The 19,411-nt window shown below is 35.2% G+C and overlaps 1 protein-coding gene across 8 annotated transcripts in view; it reads right to left on the reverse strand.

Moving 5' to 3' along the window:
• The window catches only part of DGKB (diacylglycerol kinase beta), a 455,069-nt gene that overhangs the window by 116,695 nt on the left and 318,963 nt on the right, over positions 1–19,411 (reverse strand). For all 8 annotated transcript variants that reach the window (XM_085050831.1, XM_085050830.1, XM_085050829.1 and 5 more), the window contains one exon: positions 18,566–18,630. In XM_085050831.1, coding sequence (XP_084906957.1) covers positions 18,566–18,630 — 65 coding nt within the window. The remainder of the gene's footprint in view (positions 1–18,565; positions 18,631–19,411) is intronic.

A 19,411-nucleotide genomic window follows, 5' to 3' on the forward strand; every position in this document is an offset into this window, starting at 1 on the left:
GGTCTGGGGATAATACTGGTATATCATCTCATTTCTTGGCCTCTACAAATGAGAGAGGAGGTTTCCTTAAATGAGAAATAATATTGTATACACTCATCCAATAATATGCAGATCAAATAATCTGTTAAACACAAAACTGGAATGAAAAATCCAAACTAACAGCATTGAAAGATCCCTTTGGATATATTCACAGGTGACCAGTTTAATTATGTGGAATCTAATAAATTAATTACATTATTCCAACCTGATGAGTTGTGTCACAGTAATGCTGATACAGTTAAGATTAAAAAAATGGGGATGTAACAGCCTGCCTTGTTATCACTGTGTATGCTGTCACAGCTTCGCAGTGAACTGTGACTGAGATGTATTAGCAGGTCAAAAGGGCAAAGCTTTTCAATTTTTAAAAATTCTAGAAAATGGATGACATTCAAAGAAAAGCTTATGCTTAGCGGGGAACCAAACAAAGTAGTATTTTCTTATATATATTCTTAAAGAGGGAAAAAGGAAAAACACAAATGCAGACACTGTTATTAAAAGGCTCTACTTCATGCCAGGCTTCTTCTATATGTTTATTGTGTACAATTTACTGCTTGAATCCCCTATAAAGCTCACACAGTGATTCAGATAAAACCAGAGGGAAAACTGTTATGTCTCTTGCTTCCTGGAGTGGCAGAGGTTGGGCCAGAGGTGAGATTTCAATGAATTACCCTCGTAAGTGCCTATCAATTATTGATAACAGTATAGTTAGATGCGTTATTTTATCTCAAATTAGGGCGATGCAATTGGGTATTCACAGGAGCTCTCTCCAGCAGCTTTATGCAAGTGTTGGCAGTCGAATGAGGTTGGACCAGACTACATCTTCTTTAAAGAAACAGATAATTAAGTATCTCCCAATCATCTGTCCTCTCTTCTTTTCTTTTCCCCCTCCTTTTCAAAAGGTTAACACTTGAATGCTTTAAAATCTTAGTAATAAGAAAAAGAGTATGATGACCGGCTACACTTTCTAACCTTTATTACTCTTAAAGACATTTTTAACATTTAATGTCCCACAATAATTTTGCTAATGCTCAATATTTTTCCATTTAGGAAAGCCCAATCTGCTTGCCCCCTGTGGCAGGATGAAGACTTGGGTTAGTAATGAAATCAATAAACACTGCAATAATTAGAAAGATTAGCAAGTTTCTTGCAAAGGGGTTAAGGGAGAAAGCTCACTACATCTTTCTACTTCATCAAATCTTTTCTCAAATTACATCACATTTTTTGCTAGTGCATATGTTTCTAGAATACATAAAAAGGATGACGTATTCTTTGACATTCAGTGCCTTGGGCTGAATTTCAGAGGGTATCAATTTGGTCCTATACTCCCTGGAAAACCTTTATATATCTTTACATACCTGTTTCACTATCCTTGAAGACTTCATCTAAGCTTTTATATATTCATTGACTGTGAGAGAGAAATTATAAACACACATAGAGCTAATGATGTAAATTTAATTGAAATTTAAATTCTCCTCCTTAATTTTGCAATGATTTCTAGGGTGCTAAAGCACAAACTATTATTTTAAAGACAAAGCTAAGCCTCTTTAGACAACATTAAAAGAAGATGCCAGGCAGGACATTATGGATCTGTAAGCATTTCCTCTTTCAGTTTGGAGTTGAAAATGGATCTCCATGAACCATCTACTTTCAACATGGCAGTATTTCCTATGTGAGGAAGGCCAATACACAGAGCTGTAACAGCATTTCTACACTTACTTGCACCTATTGGTCCTTCTTTTGAACTGTGAAAAACTTACTATAATTACAAAGGCTTTCAGCCTGCAAGTTGATGAGAGACCATCATGCTTCTTCAGTAATACTTCAGTGATGGTAATTTACTGGTGGCCTCATGTTAAGAATTCATTAGAGAGGATTTGACATGATAACCCTGCTGTCTTTATGCTGTTTGCTTACCTATAAAAAAGTCAAAAGTCCTAAGAGAAAAGTTTGCCATTTAACTCATCAGGTTCTGGATTCTGGAAACCAAGGATGAAAACATATCCTCAGAACAGCCCGCCTATATTACCTTTTCCCACAGAGTAAAACAAAGGACTTGCACCTAATAACTGCTACCTTGAAGACTCACGTAGTTCTGAAACATTTTTAAAAATTCCACTTTTTCTGGATGCCTTATGAGCATGTCTTGTTCAATCAAAAATATCTACAATTGTTACATAAAATGTCATTCAAAGTAGCTATTTACCGTGATGATTGTTGTGAATCATCTATTTAAAAAGGGAGAAGTGTGGTCAATTGTTTCTAAATTGTTGGCCTATAGACTTATAGAGCCATTGTTGATCAAATTCTGGATAAGAGCACAGGTTGATCTTTGCATTATGATTTAATTTACATGCAAAGAAAATTTTGTTAATATACAACAACCATAAAAAAAAAAGACTTAACAATATTAAGAATATATTTTATAAATCCCTTCATGACTGAGTCTATAACATTAATCTACTGCTGTTAAATCAGTCAGTACTGCATCCCCTTTTGTAAATGACTGAATATTTGTCCTTTTCTGTATGTATATTTAGCACACTAGAAAAAATGTTCTTTCACTTGTTTCATAATGGTAATAAGAACCTGATTACTTTTTACTTGTCCATAAAACATGTCCCCACAACAATCTGAAGCTGATTAGGCCAGTATATCAAACATACATATGGAACTGTGCACACACAGTAAGGCTGACTGGAATGTATGTACAAATTAGATGATTGCAATATTTAATAACTCGGAGAAGCCTTGCTAATGTAACACTTTTTTCTGCATCCAGTTATTTGAAATTGAAGTGATTTCTAGCCAGAACATGCTGGGTTTTTAGTGTTTAAATCAGCCCTCCTTTATCAACATACTGATCATAAGTGATGTGATGAAGCACCTCAGACCTTGAAAGTTTGAGCACACAGATGAAATACTAAGAAAACAGTTTTGATTCTGTAGTGTAATTTCAAGGCTGTTACAAACAAAAACCAAAACCAAATCCAAACAAAAAAAAAAAAAAACCAACAAAACAAAACAAAAAAAAAAAAAAAGAAAAAAACCAAAAAAAACCAACCAAACAAAAAAAACCCACCAAACAACACACTTTCCCCTCTTTCCTGGAATAAGTCTTCTTTGAACTATAGAAAAAAAAATCTCAATCTCATTAAAAGTGATGGAATAGGAACACTTACAGACACTTTAAATGATCTTAGTCTGAACACTTTCCACCTTGGGCTTAGGCCAGGAAGTTAGTTTTAAGAAGTAGTTTATGCTACACAAATCCTAAGCAAAGGAAATTGGCTTCCATGTTTTAAAATGTAAGGTCAGTGCATATTGCACTGATTCAATGTGATAGACACAAGACCTGATTGTTTAGATGTGAACCACTCATTTCACATTCATTGCTATTTCTCTACTGCCTATATTGGAGTCTAGAGTCACCAAAAAAATCATTCTGTGTGCACTCTACCTCAATAGTAACTGCATTTAGTTTTGCTTAAAATAGAGAATTAATCATTGCCAGCATTTTTTTTTCTCTGACAGTGCTTAAAGTTTGCAGTGAAATTAGAAAATGATTGTTAATTTACACATACAAGATAATTTTATGTGACTTAAGAAAGATTAAATGGAACAATCAGGAGTGACAGTGGAAGAAATTAAATCAGGATATGAATGAGCACTGTTTTATACTGTAGGTGTTCCTGCAAAACCTAATGCTAATACTTAAACTCACCAGTTAATCACTTCCCATACTCTTTTTCAAATATTAACCTTTTTAAAAGTTGAATTAGCTTAAGAATAACTTGATATATTATTAGGACTCATTTAAAAAGTCCATGCTGAAAAAGAATGGTTCGCTTTTTAAACAGTTTTTAATTATTATGAGGCTTATATGAAGAGGAAAATATATTTTAACAAGCATCCACACAAGTGGTCTGATTATGTTATTCTAATCTGCAAACCTAATTATCACCTTCTTATGGAGTACAAGGAACAGCTTTAGAAGAAAATTAATGTATCCTATCAGTGGGACAGTTTGTCACTTTATTAAATAATCATCTTCTTCGCAAATAAAATTGTTAGAAGCTTCATTGTATTAAGGAAAAAATAAAACCTCTCACACCATTACATATTAAAATTAACTTCCCACCGTTTCTTTAATGGTCTATTAAGCCTTCACTGTGGTGGATTATGAAGTACAAATGAGGATATCAACTGTTTCTAAAACTGTAAGAAACAAGTATGTTCTATGTGCCTTTTTTATTAAGGTGAGCTATAACTTAGCAAACATTTAAACTATTTTCACTAGTTTCCAATGCGGAAAGTGTATGTTTAACCCAAAGTAGATAATGTAATTTATTTTTCCTCTTTTTGATCTCAATCATAAGCTGTGGTACAAAGCTAATATTTCTCTATGTCTAGCTCTCTTTCTGTGAAACTGACAATTAATATTCTATATTGCAACCTAGAAGAAAAAACCAAGCCAAACATAATCTGATGTGCTGCCAAAGATGCCCCTGGAATAAATCTTTAGACTGACCTATGTCACAAAAAGTGGAAATCTGGACAGAAATAATTAATACATAATTATTTAAAATATCATTCTACCTAAGTCTGAAATTTTACCTCCATATCTTCAAAGAATTTTTGTAAAGTAATAGAAGAATATAACAGCTTGCAAATACATAGTGGAATCCATCTTGTAAACCAATACAGGGTCATAATGTCTGCCCTGTAAAGAAGAAATCCTATTTGGCTCACCAGTAACTAAAGACTTTCTTTCACTGGTCATTGCAGTAAAATAATACGGTACAGGTTGTCACCTTTGGGTTTTTTCCCCTCTCAGGATATGTGTCATGACTTCTATGTAGAGCTAACCTGGATTATTTTTAGCTATCTTTGATTAGACTATATTATGTAGTGAAACAAAAAACCCACCACACATAATGAATACAATTATAACAGAATTTTCATCTAGAAAGAGTTAGCTAACAGATGGAATATCAGCTTAAAGCTACATATAAAAGCATACTTAGCTATCCCTTATTAACTATCTCTGGTGAGTCAGCGTATATCACCTGAGATTTAGGAGACATAATTTGTGTATACTGTATTTGCATTAAAGGCATAAATTAATATCCAACATCCCAGGCAACTGCTCTTACCTTTGAAATTCTAGCCACTTTCCATTGCTACCTGCTGGAGTTGTCACCCTGATAGCAGGACAGCATAATCATCAGCCAAGTCCCTTGGATGAGCCTATAATGTTCAGGTGCTCTGCTTCGTTTAAACAAACATTCACCATTTAACAAACAAAGAAACAAAACCCCAAACCTTCTGTTTCATTTCAAGCAAGCACTGCAGCTCTCAGTGTAGCAGCAACTGCAAGACAGCAGAATTCCCTTTCTGTCATGGAGGCAGGTTCTGACTTTTTTTTCGCATCAGAGAAACTATTTCCTGCTCAGCACTATCTCTGAGGAAGCTTTACTGGCTACATATTTTTTTCCTCCTTCCAGAAAGCAGTATACTTTGCTCTCATGGGCAATCTAGAATTTCATAAGGTTAAGAACTATAAAGATACTGATTTTCCTTAAGCATTATCTAATACACTTAAAAGTTTGCCTCTTGTGGCTTATGGGTAAGATATATCCAGCCATAAAAATTGTTCAATATTCTGTGATATTATACATGGGACATTACCAGTAGTCTGCAAAATAAAACTCAGTCTGAAATATTGAAGGTTACTTAATTTTAATGTAGAAGAGAGCACCTGAGTTAATGAAACAAGCCATGAAGTCATTGTTTTTCTAGTGAACTCTGTCTCTCTGCATTTTTTAACTTACAACTTCACTTTTGTGAAGATCAAAAGCATGTCTTGTGACAAAAGGTGAAAAATATAAAAGCTCAGATAGATCAGGATTTCAGAGATACACTGTCTGACAATGCCAGACAAGTCTGTGTTAATTCCCAAACTTTAATTCTTGGACAACAGAACAAGATAATATACACAGTTAGGTATGTCAGAGTGCTTTCATAAAAAACCCCATAAAAGCAATTATTTTTAGAAAAATAAGATAGTATTTAGTCTGCAATGGCATTGGTACTTTGCTTCATGCTTCTGAACAAACCTTCATGAAGAAGAATCACTTCTCTAAATCTTAATGTCACTTTTCCATTTCTTCAGCATGCATTGGGCTTTTATTTCTGTATGCTTTCAAAAGGGATTGCAGCTCCAGAAGCTCTCACTGATTTCTCACTGTACAACACAATCTCGGCACAGAAACTGACTACATCCTTTTCCAAGCCACAGGTTTTAGTGTGCTACTAGTTTGGAGCATTAAAATGGCCATACTTATGGTTTCATTACTTAAATTTACATTGTCAAAGAGTACTCTGGTAGATGTGTACAGCACATGGAGCTTTACACCACCTTATTTCACAGAGAATAAAAATGTTATGAAAAAGATAGACATTATACAACACAGGACTCAAAAAATTATTAAACAGACCAAACGAAGCAACAGTCAAGACTTCAAGTAAAAGCCATAGATGAAAAGCACTTTCCTCTTGCTCTGTCAGCTTCTCCTTTCCCCTTTTTATTAAAATACTAAACCATGAGCATTAAGCAGCTCTTAATTTAGCTTTATAATAAAAAATTGAAATCCTTCTTAACCAAGAGTATAGTTTTGTTGAAATCTGTATCATTGATTATTTTATAAGGTGAAGGAAGAAAGTTAAGTCAAGAAAGGCAAGGAAAAAATGAGTCAAATCAGAAAAAGAAACAAGAGAAGTCCTAAGATGCCAGAGGAAGGAGAAGATGAGTGTGCCTTAGAGCAAGAATAAATTTGTAAGTTAAAATTTAATCTCAAAGACTTCCTTCACTTGCAACAGCTCAAATATATTTTGTAAGGACTAAGGAGCTGGTATAATGTTGCAGACAAGGGAACACTAGCTTGTGACCCAGTGTACTCAACCAGTGCACACATTTTATCCAATACTTCAGCCACATCTCCACTTTGCAATGGGAGCATGCTTCCAGGATGGCAGAGCTGGTGCCAACTGAGATGGCTCTGCAAGTACAAGCCAAACAGCTGTAGTGGCATCGCCTTATCCTTTAGTAGTTTAAACCTACCCTAAATATCAGAAGAACATGTCTTGTGCTTCACGCAGAACTCGCAGTGCCATCCAGCCTAGAAGCAGTTCATTGCACAGGTCAGCTGTGACTGTCCACGACTCATTTTGAGAAACTGTCAGAATCAGTGAAGGTTCAGAGTAGCCCTGACAGGCATCATCTCTCTGTACCTCTAAGTAGTTCTGTCTTTGGCTGTATTTGCTGTGTCTAATATGTCTCTTTGACAGGAACTGCTCTGCACCACGCCTATATTCCCTCATTCTACAGTTTTAATGTCATTGGGCATTGCAGGTTGTTAAGGAAACTACCCGGTCTGACCATGCACAAGACTCTCTGGCAGTCACATTTGCCACACCAGAGACTGTCACTGCTGGGACAGAAGCCCCTCTGGAGCAGGCAGTTCTAGTTAGCTGACAGGTCCCTACATCTCTCCACACCCCACTCACACATGGTCAGACCAGGTTTCCTCACCCGTTTGGCTCTAGGTTTCCCACAGCAGAATTTCATATGTCTCATTCAATAAGGCAATTTATTCATGGTGCAGTAACAGAGACAACTCAAGCTGCTTCCAAGGAGGAGGGACCCCCAACAAACGACCTCTGGGCATTTATATCCTCATGGTCCAAGTGCATGCAAATCTCTTCCTCCTGAGTCTGTCTCCTGCTGTGACTATCAGTGTCCCTTCACCTGCACAGCACCACAGGTCTTCATGCCCCTTGTTACACAAATGGTTGGCAGTTCATGGTTTATTGTCTCCTGCTCCCACCCAGAGCTCAATCTGCATCTTGCACTGCAGCTTGCAAACTGAGCCACCTGCACCAGATGTATTCCTCAACAAGATGATGGCAAAGGAGGTTTGGTAAACAGATGGAAAACTACTGTGTGTACTTATGAAATGTAACAGACTGCAAATACTTTAGATTAGTGTCTGTGCTCTCCTATTCTAGGTTTAACAAAAGCAGCTAGTAATCTCTCATTCTGGCATGCAGATACTGGTAAACAACACATAAACCATCACCTTTGCAGCAGAGGTGTCCAGGTTCCACTTATTTGCTTGTGTGGCTAAAGTAGTGGATAAACATTGTCAGTAATTTAAGCAATATAGTAAAAACTTAGTATTTCACCAGAATTTAAATAATACAAAACTGCCTCTTCACCTGGCAACCTCATGACAGAGTCAAATTCCCACCTATTTCTCGTTTTCTGTGTTTCTGCTCTAGTTGCGAACAATGGCATTTGTATTTGCATTGCAGTCCTGCTCCTATTTTAGTGTTTAGTGGCTAAAACACTTGCTGAGTAAGAGAGTGTATCTGACTTTCCTTGTCAGAAGGAGGACTTGAACCTCAAACTCCCTCTTCCTGGCTGACTGCCCTCCCTATGATGGCAGTGTAAAAACAGTCCCAGGGCTGCAGTGTCCTGGCTGCTGTGCAGCTTTCCTACTGCAAGGTTTTTCTGGATAAGCCATATTTCGTTAGGTCAATCCACTCAGGTTTGATTTGAAAAGTCCACAACAATTTGTCAATTGAATTTATGTTCTCAAATCACTTTCACTGAAGACTTACACTATAATTCTCTATAAAATCCAAGCAGCTAAACATATTGAAGATTTCACTCAGTGTGAATATTCAGCTGCTTTATACCATCAAGAAGAACATATTTCTTTGATTAACACTTTTTTCTTTCTTTGAACATCAACAAAATCTTGATAAAAACCCTAGACTGACAGCTTTACACAGCCTTCAAGGCTTTACTATCAAATTCCAAATCACTTAAGAAGCTTCTGCTACTACTGCTGTTACTATAGTTATTAATATATCATCATAACTAAAAGAAAAAATCCAAGAAGTATTTTAGCACACTAAAAAAAAAAAAAAAAAAAAAATCAATGCTGCCCTTGTTTTTATATTTTCTGAGCACAGATACGCCGACCACAGAGAAAGTTCTCCAGTTGGCCATTATACTCTCAAATCACAAGTTACTGTTCCAAAGAGCATTCTATGCCTTTAGACATCTTCATAATTGGCTCAGAAATAGCACTCTGCAAGAAAGGTTAACAGACCTTGCTGTCCCTCATATGGACAAATCTTTATTAAAAACAGCATAACTGAAAGGTTCTCAAGAATCAGGAAACCATATTACTTGCAGCTGTTCCCTAAGTCTAATTTGAAGGAAAAAAGAAAAAAAGCAAAACTAACAGACATCTTCTCCCTCTGACTATTAAATTAAAATCCTAGGTAGCTTTTACCACATCTACCTATGTTATGTGGATCCAAATGCTACACTCTGGACCTGAATTTTAGCTCATCAGGAAAAAAAATATTAACCCAAGTTCAATATTTTTTAAAATTAATATTAATTTATTAACCAAAGGAACAGTATTAATTTTTGCCATAACTAAGCTGACTTACAGGGATTGAAACTGGATAGAATTGAAAACTTTCCAAGCTTAATAAATTCCAAGTAACTACCACACAACGGTTTTTCTGTCCAATGATTTTCTCCTTTATGCCATGGCAAGCAAACATAGCAGAAACATCAAGCTCATTCTCACAATCCCTGATCAGTAATGAATTCAGAATTCTGTAACTCCTGCTCTTTAAAATTTTGAGAAACAATACCAAAATGACACCATTCCTCACGTTTCTTTGCCCATTTTGTATCCTGTCTTGGCAGTTTGCCCATAAAGTACTCCTGCACATTTTGAGCTGGAAGGAGCCAGGGGTATACTGATCCCTTAGCCAACAATCTGGGACAAGCCTTGTTGATATGAACCCTTTAACCCAAACCAGGGGTGAACATTGGTGAGCACTGGAGATAGATAATACACATACAATGTGTATTTCCTGAAGGGCAAATAGACGGTTAATTGAACATGAACTATTTTTCTTTGAGCAATCTTGCAAAATTTTTTAAATTCCCATAATTTTAATGGGATTATTCCCATAATCACATGGATGTCCCATCTGTATGACAAAGGGAAAAGTGGAGAGCAGGATCCTAGTGCCCTGCACACTGGTGAGACAGCAAATGACCATCTATTAATCTTCTACCTCAGAAGCAGATGTAGATCAACAGTTGTCAATCGTTCAGCAATAGAATTGTAAGAGAAGCCAGAGAGGAATTCCCTTAGTGCCATGACAACACGCAGAAATATCCTAAAATTAATCCTAAAATATCCCTTCTTAGGAATGGCAAGAATGTAAGAAAGTATGTGACTTAGTCTCAAAGGCATAAATGATCAAAATGGTATTCCCAAAACACATCAGAACTTCTGTTAGGCAGACTATAAAGTGTCATGAGGGAAAGATGGACAATGCAACTTTAAGCCACTTTTATCTGTTAAATAAACTTGGCTTCAATAGTAGTAGAGTCACATATCAGAATAAGCAACAGCCATTCCCTTTAAGTCACCAAGAAAGCCAATATATTTCTCTGGTGATGTTTTTTGGTTTGATGCTTTTTTTCTAAAAATGTATTTAAAGATTTGTTTTACAAACACACACACACACACACACCAAGATGCCGAAAAAAATATTTTTAGCTATCATTACATAACACAAAATTAAAAAATATATTAAAGAAAACAGAAATATGAAAGAACAGAATATAAAATTTAGTTTTATCAATGCTAAAGACACCTTCAATACTAGGACAAATACACCTCAATTTTGATTCTATACTTATGTCCTTGTCAGGTTAAATAAAAAGAAGCAGTAGTCTGTATTATTTTACAAGTAAAACCAAACCCCAAAATTATTCTGAAGGCAATGTTAGCAACAATGGAGTTATAAAAAGGTACTATTGTACAGCTATATCTATCATTCACTTTTCACAGAAATGCATTACATAATTGCTCTATGATATTAAAAATATATCTTTTCAAAATATTTTCTTTGGAAAAATATATCCTATGTTAATAAAATGAAGACATAAATTGGAAAAGAATAAGAACTTTGAGAGAGATCTACCAGATTGATCTTATTTTCTAAGATACATGAATTATACTTTACTGCATACTGTAACTTTGGAAATACTTCTAGCTGTGCACATTTCTTAGAAAGACCTATGCAACCCATTGCAATGAAAATAAGGAAATTGGAATCACACCAGAAACAAGTCAGATTACTTACATGAAAACACATAGACATTAGCCAGGCAAACTACATTCAAATGGGATAAAGAGGCAAATGGAAAATGTTATCTGAAATTATGGAGATGTGACACAGGTTCTTTATTTGATACATTAAGTACTTAAAATTGCTTTACTTATATAATTAACAAAGATAAGAACTTTGGTTACTTAATTAGGAACTGACACATTGGTTGAAAGCATTACTTTTCACGTAATCTATTAAAAAATGAATTTTGAACAGTAGTACTAAGGGTTAGGAGGACTGACTAAATTATCCTAAATGTTCTTTTCAATTACCTAAGTTTGTCTAATATGATGTGAACCAATTTGCATTTTCAGACTGCAGAGTTGGAACCTGGAGTATATTAGTCACAAGATTCAGGATCTGAAGCATATCTAGGACCCAATTTCTTGCAAATTAAAGAACAAGGCAAGTAAAAGCACATACTGTATACCGTGTCAGTCTGTGCTGTATTAAAGGAGTATTTGGGCTCTCCTCATTATCTATGAATACTGTAGTAGGGGCTTAATTACTGGAATTAAAGGATTAAAAAAAAATGCCCCATAAAGCACCCACAGTTCAGAGTAAAGGTTTTCACGTTGTGATTAAATTTTAATTTCTTTGTACTAAAGAGTAATGTGTTTATGTTTATTAAATAGGAAGTGTAAAATTTATCCCTTAACAATTCATTTCATTGCTTTTAATGTATTGGATATTGTCAATTATATTATATGTAAGTACAGTGAGGCCACTTCGAACCTTGACTGGATTGTGAAAGGTTTTGTTGAGTTTGTGACACATATTAGAAAGGGCTGCTAGTCAACTTTTTATAAAACCCTGCATCTGTTGTAAACATGAAAGATAGCCACATCCAACTTATGCAAACATTCGCCATTTACTTCTGAGATTTGAAAATTAATTCATCCAAAATGAAGCTTGAAGCTGCAAATCCACGTTAGTGTTCATTAGTTCTGATTACAATCCCTCTCAGAAAAAAAAGCAGTATTTGATAAAACCCAATTTTATTACAAAGTGTGCTCATGAAAAACAAGGAAAATAACCTTACTGATTTTATGGAAATACTTGACCATACTTCAGCAACAAGGGAGAAATAGCAAGCTGTAGTTTAACAGTTTTGTTCAAGCGTTTTTCATTTCTATTATAGACCGCTTTCACATCTGAATTTACTACAAATAAAAGATGTTAGAAACTTTTATTTATGATTGTGTTATTCGCTGTTATTTCAAATGGTGTGACTATTCTGTGGAAGAGACCAAAATTTAATTCCTATAGAGTTGCATTTGCCTTTAACATATTGAAATAAGAAGCAGTAGTTTTAATTAATTAAGGAATGTGTAAAACATCCACTAGGCACTTCAATACATAGAAAAGGTTCAGTGACCTGCTCTGAGTAATGAAACATCATCTGCAATAAATGTCTTAACCAGCCGGACACCAGCTGAAGAAAAGGAGATTTTATTGACCTTGGCCTGCAGCATATGGACAGACCTTCTGTGAATCAACAGTTTGTTACTTCCATGATGCATGCTGGGCCAATCCCTCTGTATGATTCTGCACCATATACAGTCCTGTCTCCTAGATATGCAACAATTTTAACCCTTTAACATTAACCACAATGCACTTTACTTGACAATATCAAAAGAAATTATTTCTTTAAAAGACTGGGTATTACTACACATCTTATATAACTTTCTTTGAAGAAAATAAAACAAGAACATTCCAATATCTTGTCAATAGTAAGAGTATATGTGCTAGTTATGTGTTTTTAAAAGTTCAGAATGGCAGATACTACACAACAATCCTCTCCAATGGAAGTGCCCAATGAACAAGCAGCCCTTACCACTCTAACACTACAAAGCCTGATCCCAGTTCAGTCCTGCAGAAGTGAATTTGACAGCTGCAGACCCTGAAAATACAAACATAAATTCACTGTTCTGATTACGGTCTGATAGAGCACACTGCTTTCAGAGATGTACTTTGAAATCCCAGGGGATGCCCAGGACTTAGGGATGCCTGCTTAACATACATTTTATACAGAACACTGCCTCTAGTCCTCATGAGTCTGAACCTAAGGCTCTTCAGCCACACCAGCCACCCAGACAGCTGCTACAGAATAATATTTAAGAGAGTAAGAAGTCTCAAGCAGAGGGCCTTAGCCCACTAGCACTTTCTACAGAAATGATAAAAACATGAAATCTTGTATCAGACAGAGGTGGAGACACTGCAGATGCAAACTGCTGTGCTTTTGCTCTGTAGACAGCAGACATAGGGAGGCTAAACCAGCTTTATAATCCGAATATCTTTCTTTGTCTCAGGTCAAGCACACTTTCAGAGCTTCAGGCATTATCTCTAAAGGTGAGATACCACGTCTGAAGTCTGTCTAAAGAACATGCTAGTTGTTTTATTTAATATCTTTCTCTATTAACATTATAACCACGAGCTAGGCGGAGTATGTCGTCTAACTACAAACCATCTCTTGCCCACGGGAAAATATTTTGTGCTCTATTGCAAGTATTTTCACCTTGTTTTGCTTCTGAGGACTACAGGTGCAGCAACACTGCCTGAGTTCAGAGATTTTGCTCCCTGGATCATTATCCTTTTTTGAAAAGGAACCTGTGGGTTCAATGGGACAGGTAACAGATGTCTGCAATCTGGTCTCTCTGTGGGGCCAGTGTCTTCTTTTTAAGCATTTTCACGTCAGTCACAACCATGAATGAAGGCAGGAGAGGTTGAAGAAGAGGCTGAAATATCTGCAATTAAAGTTAGGAATTGTGTGTTGATGCTTAGTATATTCACTGAAAAAATGGGGTTGTGATTCAATCCAAGAGACTCCATCACCCAAACTGAAAAACTGGAAGAATAATGAAAATATCAAAATAGTTTTGTTCTATTCAAAATGAAACATTTTGACTGTTTGATTCAAAGCTAAAGTAAGTCAACTTTAAAACACAGTTTTGTGTGTGTGTGCACAGTTTGAGCACTTCTGACAGTAGACCACTTCATTCACCCCATCACAACTGATTTTGCTCTTAACCTGATTTTTTTTCACTTTCAGTCACAAAACTTGAACTTGCCTTCAATTTGAATATTGAAGTGGAATAACTGTGTCCTGGTTTCTTTGCTGCCAGGCAGGACTAGACATCCCTTACAATACAGTTTTTGAATACAGTAACAGTGCATACACGACAGGATTTTTTCCTTTTTTTAATTGATGTTAGTCAAGATATGGTGCTATTACTACATTTTATAGTGCAGTACTCAGGTCAGAACACACAGGACAACTTGCTAAAGATTCATTTATCTGCCATTTTTCCTACATTTTCTTACTGTGGCCTTTCCTTATTCTCCTAGAGAGTACTTGCACAAGGTAAATCAGTACTTTCTATTATTTAAAAACTTTCTTAGACAATAAATGTACAGATATCAGCACAAAATAAAAGTATAATTAAACAAGTTGAGAGGCATTCTTAAAAGTATATGGTCAGGAATACGACATAAATCAAGATATTAGGAACTTTTCTGCTTTAGGTTTTCTTCATAAAAAACACAAATAGATTGATGTTTGGAAACCGCAAAGACTATGTATTTCAGAATGTAAACACAATTTATAAATCTTACTTTAGTTTACTGAGACTAAGAAATATATTTTATGCCACGGGATGCCAAAGAGTCAAATTAGTATGCCTAATTGAACTAAATATGATTTTAGAAAAGCTCACATCAACTTGAATTATTTTTTGGTCGAACATATTCTTTGTTTCCTCGTGTATATTCCAGTCACATAACTCACACATCTGTTATTCCCAGCATTGAGCCCATGTTGTTTACACGGATCTCCCTGTAGGGCATTTTGGCCTAACTGAATCATTATTTCAACCGAATGTCCTAGTTTAATGACACTTTTACTTGAAATACTGCCTTTTGCAAGTCTTATCCCCACTGGCACTAACTCAAGCCCTTCCACACTTGCAGCGGAAAATCTGACCCTACTCTTACACAGGAGATTCTGCGAAGGAAACTGATTTCTCAAGCACAGGGTTGTGAGCACTTCAGACCTGTAGAGTGGGTAATGTGACAGCTGAGATTTTGGGGTTTATGAACACATTTAAATTTTAATGCAATATCAGTCCTGGTTTCTGATAATGTATGCTAATGATCAAAAGATATAATTAAAATGATATATTAAAATTCATTCTTTTGACAGTGCTCGGGATGCTACTACTATGTTCTCACTTCCATTCTTTGCTGCTTGACCATCACCAGAATTCTTCTGTTCCAGATACGGGTTTACAAACAAGTAGTGAATATTTTAAAATCACTGGTAGACATTTACAGTGAGCCTTATTTGGAAATGAATGTGGAGCCATTCCATATCACAGCTTCCAATACAACATTTTCAATATATTAAGGCATGTAATAAGAATTTTTTTGCTGCAAATTAAGCTTCTGAACACAGATTACACTTTTGACAAAGGAACTTGAGTTCAGTTTCTTAAGAAACTCAAATAAGCAGGTGCTTCATTGCAAAGGAAAAAATTGATAACATGGATTTTTAGCGCACGAATATTTACACAAACTTAGATTTTCCAAAGACTTATATGTCTAACTATCTCTACTCAATTTAGAAATCTGCACCTAAATTTCTTTTTATTTTTAATTAGTGAGTAATACCAAGTGGTTTTGTCCAAAATCTGTGAACACTGCAGAATTTCAAAACATGTCACAGTTCCCAAGAATTAGTCACCTAGCTCCAAAGAATGCCACAACATTAGCTAGTAGTTATTAAAAAAGTCTAAGTCTTCCAATATTCTCTTACCTTCATTTTGAGAAGGTAAACAAGTGCAAGGAGATTCTGCTTCCACAGACATAGAATGTGTCAGGGGTTTCCCTATTAGTATGCTCTATTTACACATGAACCTTGGGATCAGAGGGGCAAGAAATGTCCTCAGGAATTTGAGGATCTTTACCAGGATTTAATGTAAAAGAGTCTCTAAGTCCAAACTTAAACTTACTTCACTGAAGTAAATATAACACCTGTGGATTTCAAAAGAGTTCTGCACACAGAATAAACTTAAAGTTTCTCTTCAGTGAGGAAAATTTTTGCACTTTCATTTTTCAGAGTAGAGTGCAAGGACCTGCTCTGTGAAAACTAAAATGTCGAAAAATTAGGCAAGAGGAAACTGACATAAAAGCAAAAAAGATTTTTTTTTTTTAATTGCAAGAGATATGCCCATATGACAGTGTAGTATTTTCAAATGAGTAATGTAGGATTTTCAAAGGAGCAGGTGCTGTTGACTATGGAGCCCACTGTGAATCAGACTTGAGTTGGACTTGCTGAGCCTAAATAATTTAGATTGCATAGAAAATTCTACATTCTGGTGAACAAAGTTTTGGGTCTTAGCAGACAACTAAAAAAGGGGTTTCTTTTCGCACACTCCACGGAAACGCTGCTGCAACATACTATGGACTTACTTCACCACGCAAATAACTGGTAGTTAAAAAAAGTATCTGTAAACTAACATCATCTGGAAAATTCTATTGAACAAAAATAGAAATCTGCAGTTTTTTTCCTCACTACACAAAAGAAAGTACATTTTCTATTATACCTTGTTCAAGTCTTTATACTGTTTTTTAGAAAGGCATAACCTTTCTGAATGATCTTTAAATACCTAGAGAAGCATTGCTTTTTCAAGTTCTTTCAATATCACAGTACCAAAGTACGTAGGGACTAGGACTATATATTTTTGTAATTAATTTCCTTAAGATAATGCTAGAAATATCAGGTTCCTTAAAATATAGATGAATTTCAAGGTGAGTCTGCTAGCAGATGTTATTAATGACATATGATTTATTGTGACATGAAATCTGATCTGAAACTCATGTTATTAGCCGAGCTTTTTATAAATTATAATTGCCAAGTGCTGAAAATATGCAGAGAGACCACTGATAAACTAGCTTCATCTTCAGGGCCTAGAGTATTGTCGTCTGCTAAAAGTCCAATATCTCTAGTCCTGCTGGTAGGGTATAGTACATTGGAATGCACAGATCAGGCTTGAGTTCAGATCTGATCATAGGATAAGTCAGGATGAGAAGTAGCAGACCAAGGAAAAGGAGCTCATAGAAAACAAATACGTACTATGGGACTTAGAAAGATATATACACTTGGGTTCACAGTATGTCATTTATAGATACTAAGCAGACTGAGTATTTGAAGGAAAAAAGCCCCCATTCTGACCATTAGCTATAAAATATATACTTTTAATGTAAAAACAGTAAGCAAGATAATATTCAAATGTATGTAAACGTCATTCTGTACAGCTGTTAGATGATAACACAAACAGCATATTTCATCATCCTAATGTCTATGAAGATTTGCATCTACAGAAGACTTTCCAAGTCACCCTCAGGAAAAATGAACAGTCTATGGTTAGGCTCACAGTGAAAAAATTTTTGTATTAATAATTATTTCTAGACATTCTCTGTTTATTCCAAATTAGGCTGTATCATACTTTTCTCTCCCCATGTCTCTTTAAATGTTAATTAAAGTTTCTGAAATGTTGATTTAAGCCATCACAACTTACTTGCTAAATTACCTCAATGAAAAGAAACAAACATAAACATTGCATTATGAATGTTATCTACTCAACAAACCAGATATTGAATTTACAGTAAATGTAATACACTTTTTTATCTCCAGAAAAGCTCTGCAATAGCACAGAAAATTGAAAAAGCAACACAAGAAACACATGCTAAGTCTCATTCCTGACTTTTTAATGTAGAAACAAAGTTGTTTAATGATAAAAGCATTTATGAGCAAAATGGCATTCACTTGCCCTTACTTAGAGTATATATGGAAGAGCCCCCTGTCAATGCAGCAGTATGAGTGTGGGAATGGAACATAAGGATCACCATCTGCAGCTGTCCAAGGAGTGTTCTTCAGTGCCTAATGGCAGTGTCAGTTCAGGGATCCTCACAAACACAATGCATCATCTCGTCCATGCTAGTCTTACCAGGCAAACATTTCACCTCTTAGAACAGTTTATTTGTAATGCTATTCATTTCAGTAGAAATACCAGATATGGAAAAGTTACACAACAAGCAGTCTGGAAGCATATGCTCAATATAAAATAAACCAATTTCCTCTCTTTTATAAGAATCAATAGTAAAGGATGTGCAAAACTTAACCCCTCACAGAACATATCTTAATAACACGGAAAAATATTTTTTTATGCATATACTTTTATATTCTTACCTGCTGTTGAACTTCTCTGGATGTTTTTCCCTCATGATATGGAATCTGTGGGCAATTGAAGCATCCTAACAGGACAAAAAAAAAGCACCATAAATCTATTGTGACAGGAAAATTGCAAAACAGAAGACCAAACCTGTAAACAATGCATATAGTTTGCAAGGTGTTTTGTCAACTGTAATTTTCAAGAGCAATACTCTGATCACTTAGAAAGCTTACAGGTACACTGTTCCCAGAAAGGGATATATCTGAGCTTAATAATTTATTATTCTTTTTGCAGTCATCATTGCTTCTTTTTACAAATCAGATGTTGGTTTTGTATACTGAAAGTGTCTTCGAATTTTATACAGCAAATAACATCCCAGATATGGTGAAGTTTACGGCAAGACCATTGACACAATGCTGTCTTGTAGAAATACTAAATAAACTATTTGAAATCCATTTCCGTAGTAAAAGTGAGTGACAGATTCAGCAAAGTTACTTTATATGCATACAAGTGGTATTTGCATATGGCATTCAATGTCTTTCTCTAAAATTTGGTAGAAAATAGGAATAATTGCTAGAAGATTTCCCATTTGCTGTACGTCAGGATGTGAAATTGTGGGGAAATATTTTTTAATATAGAAAAGCAATTTGTTCATTAAATTAAATATATTTTATCAACATTTTAAAATTAAGTACCTTATGCTAACAACATAATTAAATAACATATATGTGAAATGGAATAGCTGTATGAAATATTTATAAGTGTATAACATTTAGAAGAGAATCAACAGCCATTGTTCTGGTGGAAGTTGTTGAAAATAGAATCTTTGGAACTTTAGAATCAGTTTTCAAAGCATTTTTTGT

The sequence above is a fragment of the Lichenostomus cassidix genome, chromosome 2 (genome assembly GCF_008360975.1).
Source record: "Lichenostomus cassidix isolate B80296 chromosome 2, HeHo_3.0, whole genome shotgun sequence".
NCBI lineage: Eukaryota > Metazoa > Chordata > Aves > Passeriformes > Meliphagidae > Lichenostomus > Lichenostomus cassidix.